The sequence below is a fragment of the Tachysurus fulvidraco genome, chromosome 13 (assembly GCF_022655615.1).
Source record: "Tachysurus fulvidraco isolate hzauxx_2018 chromosome 13, HZAU_PFXX_2.0, whole genome shotgun sequence".
Lineage (NCBI taxonomy): Eukaryota > Metazoa > Chordata > Actinopteri > Siluriformes > Bagridae > Tachysurus > Tachysurus fulvidraco.
The window spans coordinates 26,267,376-26,274,875 of record NC_062530.1 but is presented as its reverse complement, the minus strand read 5'-3'; the positions used below and the strand labels follow the sequence as shown (position 1 = coordinate 26,274,875).

Sequence of the window (7,500 nt, the reverse complement as noted above, 5' to 3'; positions counted from 1 at the left end):
GTGTTTCTGTTTCTGATTGTACAATTAAGTAGAAATTCTAACCACATCTGGAGCTCTACCTCGTGAAGAAGCTGGCTGTTCTGGGGCAGACGCTCCGACCGAATCTTCTGGGTCGTAATCCACCACGACGTCGGGTCCCAGAGTCTCGATGTCTGAGCCCTACGCAGAAAGTTTGAAAACATCCTGGATTCTATTTGGTCAAGAGTTTATATCTATATCTAGTGCTGCTCCTGCTAACATGTTGAGGTTCATTTTTTTTGAGCAGAAGAACTGTGTTATAAGCTTCTATAACATGAGTGACGTCGGGCGAGTCGGCTGAAGCAGGAAGAACCTGTAATGTTGTTATCTAAGACTCACCTCGTGGCTGATGACAGTCCAGCCGCATGACGACTCGGTGTCACTGGAGCTTTCCGACATGTCGGCGAGAGTGAAACAAAGCTCTGAGCTGCCGAGAGAACACAAAGCAGCGTCTCAGATTTTCATTTGCTTATGAAAATGAGTGTTTACGATGTGTGTGTGTGTGTGTGTGTGTGTGTGTGTGTGTGTGCTCGGTGTGCTCTGATAAAACATGTCATGTGGGTCTGTCCGGGCTGGTAAATGATTACACAGGAATAAAATGATTACACTAGGAGGGGGTTTAGAGGCAAAACAGGACGGACTGTCCGAAGAAAACAATCACAAGGCGCTTTATTAAAGGTCAGAGACAATGAGACAATGTTGACGTCTCTGGTGTGAACTTTAACCTTTGAGCACATCCAGCTTTCACTGTCGTAGTTTCTGACACAATCGGATCTATAAGCACAGGCAAAACTTTCTGGTGCGATTATGCCATTAAACTATAAGAGGCGGGGCTAAAGAGGCGGAGTCACCCGAACCTCACGTGGACAGGGAGCGGCCCGATAAAAAGGTCCTAATCCGGCCCAGCTAATGAATTTATAATTAGAAGATAAAGCAAATCAATGTAGAAGTTTTACCGTGAAATATCAACATCACGTCCTTTAATTTTCTTTTATTTATGGGTAACTTTACAAACGATCTGTTTCATCTGTTTAACAGCTGACATTAAATGTGTTTTTGTTGTTTTTTATTTTTTCTTTCCAATCCCGTTCGACGTCATCTAAAATGGCTTCGATGCCGGTAATGAACAGAAGGTGAAATGTTACAGTGACAGACTAAGTTAGTATCGCAATGTAGCATAGAAATATCGCGATACATCACAATATCGCTGTAGAAAACCAGACTAAATATCGCGATACATCACAATATCGCTGTAGAAAACCAGACTAAATATCGCGATACATCACAATATAGCTGTAGAAACCAGACTAAATATCGCGATACTTCACAATATCGCTGTAGAAACCAGACTAAATATCGCGATACTTCACAATATCGCTGTAGAAACCAGACTAAATATCGCGATACTTCACAATATCGCTGTAGAAACCAGACTAAATATCGCCATACATCACAATATCGCTGTAGAAATCAGACTAAATATCGCGATACAATATCGCTGTAGAAACCACACTAAACCAGTCTTAACCTTCACCAGCTGAGGAAGTTCAACCTGCCACAGGATCTGCTGAAACAGTTCTACACTGCCATCATCGAATCCATCCTCTGCACCTCAATTACTGTTTGGTTCAGCTCATCCACCCAATATGACCTCAGAAGACTTACAGAGGGAAGTCCGGACTGCTGAGCGAACCCTTGGCACAACTCTCTTCACTCTCCAAGATCTGTACTTCTCCAGAGTGAGCAAAAGGGCAAAGTCAATCCCTCTGTACCCCACACATCCAGGACACTCACACACACTGGACCCCTCACATCCAGCACACTCACACACACTGGACCCCTCACATCCAGCACACTCGCACACACTGGACCCCTCACATCCAGCACACTTGCACACTCTGGACCCCTCACATCCAGCACACTCGCACACACTGGACCCCTCACATCCAGCACACTTGCACACTCTGTACCCCACACATCCAGCACACTCACACACACTGGACCCTCACATCCAGCACACTCACACACTCTGTACCCCACACATCCAGCACACTCACACACACTGGACCCTCACATCCAGCACACTCACACACACTGGACCCCTCACATCCAGCACACTCCCTCACTCTGGACCCTCACATCCAGCACACTCACACACTCTGGACCCCTCACATCCAGCACACTCCCTCACTCTGTACCCCTCACATCCAGCACACTCCCTCACTCTGGACCCCTCACATCCAGCACACTCCCTCACTCTGGACCCCTCACATCCAGCACATTCACTCTGACCTGTTGCCATCTGGTCGACGTTACAGAGCCCTGAGCACCAGAACGACCAGACAGGAACAGTTTCTTCTCTCAGGTGAAATCCATCTGATGAACACTTAACACACACGGAATACACAACACTATTACTTATTACTTACACACAACATACTTACTTATTTATATTTCAATTTGCACAAACAAACTGTCTGTCTGTGTCATTCTGTTACACTGTGGAGCTTCTGCACCAAGACTAATTCCTCGTATGTGAAAACATACCTGGCAATAAAGATCTTTCTGATTCTGATTCTGATACATCACAATATCGCTGTAGAAACCAGACCAAATATCGCGATACATCACAATATCGCTGAAGAAACCAGACCAAATATCGTGATACTTCACAATATCGCTGTAGAAACCAGACCAAATATCGTGATACTTCACAATATCGCTGTAGAAACCAGACCAAATATCGCGATACATCACAATATCGCTGAAGAAACCAGACCAAATATCGTGATACATCACAATATCGCTGTAGAAACCAGACTAAATATCGTGATACTTCACAATATCGCTGTAGAAACCAGACCAAATATCGTGATACTTAACAATATCGCTGTAGAAACCAGACCAAATATCATGATACTTCACAATGTCACTGTAGAAACCAGACTAAATGTCGCAATACTTCACAATATCGCTGTAGAAACCAGACCAAATATCACGATACTTCACAATATCGTTGTAGAAACCAGACCAAATATCGCAATATTTCACAATATCGCTGTAGAAACCAGACCAAATATCACGATACTTCACAATATCGTTGTAGAAACCAGACCAAATATCGTGATACTTCACAATATTGCTGTAGAAACCATAATAAATATCACGATAATTTACAATATCGCCGTAGAAACCTGACCAAATATCGGAGTTAGCTTAAAATCAGCACCTAACATAATTTAAGTAAACAGTGTTGACATCTCAGAGCTCTGTAACATCGATAATGAGCTGAACGATAATCGAGCTGAAACCCTGAGGCCTGCTAAAGACACACAGAGATAATGTTATAATCATTATAATCACTATAAGAGCTGCTGATCAGCTGCATCATCACATCACATATGGCTTTAAATCCTCAACGACGTGCCATAAAATGTCCAAATCTTTGTTAGCTTTACCTTTAAAAAGACCAAAGGTTTTATACCGTCTTCATCCACAGCAGGAAGGAAAGAAAGAAAATGTCCTCACTGCAAAAACACTCAATCTTCAACAATCGCCTCAAAACATCAACAGAGAGCAACCAACAACAATAACAATACGACCGCACAAGCATCATGGGAGATGTAGTCTTTGAATCTCCGCTGCACCGCGTCAAGAGAATTCCGTGGCCAAACGTACTACAACTCCCAGAATGCAACAGGGTCAAATCAAACCAGGAAGTGTAGTTCGTGTTGGATTGTCATTTCATATGGTTTCTATTTTGTTTATTGTTTTTACGTTTAAAAACAGAAAACCGTGTAACAACTAACAGCAAGTATACTTTTAGGCAAAAAATAATAATAATAATAATAATAAAAAATGATTACACTATTTCAGCTAATCATAAACGGACTTCCGCCAAACGTAACAGTTACCATAGTAACGCCAAAACGCTGTAGTAGCTCTACACCTAGTAGTGCTCGTTAATTTTTTTTTTTCGATTTTCTTTCCTATTTCTGTTTGTTTTGATTTTTTTTTTTTTACACCGGTAAATAAATTGACCCAATTTTATTTAAAAGACCACGAGGACATAGAATTGCTGTTACTGTTACCAAGACAACATCACCTGTATCACCTGTCTGTAGTCACCGTCCATGAAGGTTGGTTAGAAACTTATTAAATGAACGCTTTGTTATATATTTCTTTTATTTGAGCTGTTTTTCTTCCCTCTTTTGTCTTTTCTTTGATGTGATATTCAGGATAAAATGTCGCACACTGAGAAACATCAGCAGGATCACTGTGCTCCTTGTCTGAATCCTGGGAACCCTGTGTTTTCCTGCATGCTGCAGTCATCAGCCTCGCCAGGACCCAAACCTCAGGATCTTCTGTACAGGACCACCTCCAGCAAGTACGGATCTCTGCCCCCGACCTTCGAGTCGTCCCCGTGTGTCTATCACCCGGTGTCTCAGGCTTTCTCCAAGCACATGGGAAAGTGTGGGATGTTCCGGGACACCACGTTCAACACCGTCCTGGACCGCAGCAGGGTGTACGACTGCCCCAATTTACACCACACCATCTAAGCTCACTAGACACCCAGTCCTGCCCTGAGCAGGCAGATAGAGTTTAATATTAAGACTCTTCGTTATAGATCTTCAGGAACAGTCTTGCTCTACAACTGCCTTTATATAAACTTTATAGTTTAGGGATCTGTCTCGTCTGAGGTGCGATAGTTACATTAAGACTTTGTCAGGCATCTCTTCTGTCTAGTGGATGTTGCAAAGAGAATCTTGCAATAAACGTGAAACGTATTTAAAGTGGAATGTGTGGTTTTTGTGTGTGTGTGTGTGTGTGTGTGTGTGTGTGTGTGTGTGTGTGTGTGTGTGTGTGTAAAAAACATGAGCAAAATACACACTTTAACAATTTTCTTTCACTCTGAACACGTGAGTAAATAATCAACCTGGTTCAGTTTCATGATCTCTTTTCCACCTTCTCAGTCACTGCTGTGTGTGTGAACACTATCGACTCAAATGGAAGGTTGTCACTCTGTGTGAACATTCATTCATTCATTCATTTTCTACCGCTTATCCGAACTTCTCGGGTCACGGGGAGCTTGTGCCTATCTCAGGCGTCATCGGGCATCGAGGCAGGATACACCCTGGATGGAGTGCCAACCCATCGCAGGGCACACACACACTCTCATTCACTCACACACACACACACACTCACACACTACAGGCAATTTTCCAGAGATGCCAATCAACCTACCATGCATGTCTTTGGACCGGGGGAGGAAACCAGAGTACCCGGAGGAAACCCCCGAGGCACGGGGAGAACCACCGTGCCCCCTCTGTGTGAACAAATAACACAATTGTCACTGACTGTATGAACCTACAGTCTGGAATATGAAGAATCAGCCGCAGCTTTGAGTCTCATTTTTTTGTTGTTAAGCACAAATAATCTGATACGGAGTCAAAAAATAGAACTGATAGTGAACTATGTTTCATTAGAAAGCGAGGGAAGCTCATCCCTGCTAGCATGTTGTGTTTAATGAACTGAGTCAGGTTTTACTGGGGTTCGTGAAGTAGCTTAAATGTTTCTTCTGAAATAACGGGATCATTTGCATCCACTAATTGCCATCTGTTTCAAATAAAAGACTGTGGGAGATCTGAAAGAAAAAGCCATTTCAGGAAGCACATAATCACAGACTCGGCTGGAACGACTCCTATAAATAAAAAGGGTGTATGTTATTACAGATGACCTTAAGGATCACAGATGATCTCCACATGACACACAAACTGTACAGCTTTAAATTAGAAAAACTGTTTTTATTATAAAAGACAAAAGAAGCCATGATTGCTTATGATTATGTCTCAGACACTGTGGGGGATTTTGAGCTTGGTCCGGTGCCTTGAATGATCGCCTGGATCTTCTCGGCGTCTGCCTTCAGAGCCTGGTTGTGTGGCTCGATCCTGAGAGCAGCCTGATAGTCCTGAAGCCCTGAGCATTAAACAGGAAAACACTGGGATTGTGGTTTGAATCTGATCAGTAACATTAACACAGTTTTACCTTTTTAACTTCAGCTCTGGTTCAAGAAGGAATAAAATGAACTTACAGTTCTACAGCCTGGTTTTTAAAGGTGATGTGGCCTATGAGCCTGTCAGTCTTATAAAAGGAGGCGTGGCCTATGAGATGTTAGTTTTACAGAAGAAGGCATGGCCTATGAGCCTGTTAGTTTTACAGAAGCCTATGAGCCTATTAGTTTTACAGAAGAAGGCGTGGCCAATGAGATGTTAGTTTTACAGAAGAAGGCGTGGCCTATGAGCCTATTAGTTTTACAGAAGAATGCATGGAATATGAGATGTTAGTTTTACAGAAGAAGGCGTGGCCTATGAGCCGTTAGTTTTACAGAAGGCGTGGCCTATGAGCCTATTAGTTTTACAGAAGAAGGCGTGGCCTATGAGCCTGTTAGTTTTACAGAAGAAGGCATGGCCTATGAGCCTGTTAGTTTTACAGAAGAAGGCATGGCCTATGAGCCTGTTAGTTTTACAGAAGAAGGCGTGGCCTATGAGCCTGATAGTTTTACAGAAGAAGGTGTGGCCTATGAGCCTGATAGTTTTACAGAAGAAGGCATGGCCTATGAGCCTATTAGTTTTACAGAAGAAGGCGTGGCCTATGAGCCTGTTAGTTTTACAGAAGAAGGCATGGCCTATGAGCCTGTTAGTTTTACAGAAGAAGGCATGGCCTATGAGCCTGTTAGTTTTACAGAAGAAGGCGTGGCCTATGAGCCTGATAGTTTTACAGAAGAAGGTGTGGCCTATGAGCCTGATAGTTTTACAGAAGAAGGCGTGGCCTATGAGCCTGATAGTTTTACAGAAGAAGGTGTGGAGTCACGGATTATTATACTAAACCATCACTAAACCCCATTATGCTGAATCTCTGTTACTTTCCTGCTTCAGGTCATTGGCTCTATCAGGAGATGTTTCTGGTTTATCGTAAAGCCTCAGTATATAGTTTCTGTATGTGGCTCTGAGGTCTGTTGTAAGCTCTACCTTCCACATAGAGCTGGAGCTCACAGAAAGCTGTTCCTCTCCTCACGTGGGCCTTCATCCGGGCTGCAGCATTAGCACAGACCGCTGGTGTGAGCAGCTCCAGAGCCTACAGCAGATACAGAACGTCCTCAAGACCAGGAAAATATAGAACTATACAGAAAGTCCACAAATCAACATGAAGAAAAACCCTGAGGAGCATAAGTCTGACCTGAGAACTGTCCTTGATGGCTTTGTGTAGATTTCTAAGCTTCAGATGACAAGCTGCTCGGTTGGAGAAGAGAGCAGGAATGCGGCGGTTGAGTTTGATGGCCAGGTCGTAGGCGTTGAGTGCAGAAACGTAGTTCCCCACGCGGAAGAATGTACTGCACAACATCACGGAAAAAGTAGCTGTAACTTCTGTCATCTGAAGTCAGTGCATTTCTGTTATTACTGAACACCTCTAGAAAGTGCTGCT

General features: G+C 43.2%; 3 protein-coding genes across 5 annotated transcripts in view; 1 reads left to right on the top strand and 2 right to left on the bottom strand.

The window, feature by feature from the left end:
- The window catches only part of ccpg1 (cell cycle progression 1), a 10,886-nt gene extending 7,246 nt beyond the window's left edge, over nt 1-3,640 (bottom strand). Inside the window, exons 1-3 of one of the 3 annotated variants that reach the window (XM_027134552.2) lie at nt 3,477-3,640; nt 358-445; nt 60-159 (exon numbers count right to left, since the gene is read on the bottom strand). In XM_027134552.2, the coding sequence (XP_026990353.1) occupies nt 60-159; nt 358-417 (160 nt within the window). In that variant the 5' untranslated portion in view covers nt 418-445; nt 3,477-3,640. The remainder of the gene's footprint in view (nt 1-59; nt 160-357; nt 446-3,476) is intronic. The other 2 variants (XM_027134538.2, XM_027134560.2) reach the window with 2 other exon arrangements.
- An 83-nt stretch (nt 3,641-3,723) lies between these two features.
- LOC113635169 (uncharacterized protein C15orf65) lies at nt 3,724-4,811 on the top strand. The gene is made up of 2 exons (XM_047822309.1): nt 3,724-4,157; nt 4,257-4,811. The coding sequence occupies exons 1-2, from the start codon at nt 4,152-4,154 to the stop codon at nt 4,575-4,577; spliced, it is 327 nt and encodes a 108-aa protein (XP_047678265.1). The 5' UTR covers nt 3,724-4,151; the 3' UTR covers nt 4,578-4,811.
- Nucleotides 4,812-5,801: 990 nt separating this feature from the next.
- Nucleotides 5,802-7,500, bottom strand: part of dnaaf4 (dynein axonemal assembly factor 4) — a 5,869-nt gene continuing 4,170 nt past the window's right edge. Inside the window, exons 7-9 of the mRNA XM_027134642.2 lie at nt 7,255-7,408; nt 7,047-7,152; nt 5,802-5,994 (exon numbers count right to left, since the gene is read on the bottom strand). Of these exons, the coding sequence (XP_026990443.2) occupies nt 5,861-5,994; nt 7,047-7,152; nt 7,255-7,408 (394 nt within the window). The 3' untranslated portion in view covers nt 5,802-5,860. The remainder of the gene's footprint in view (nt 5,995-7,046; nt 7,153-7,254; nt 7,409-7,500) is intronic.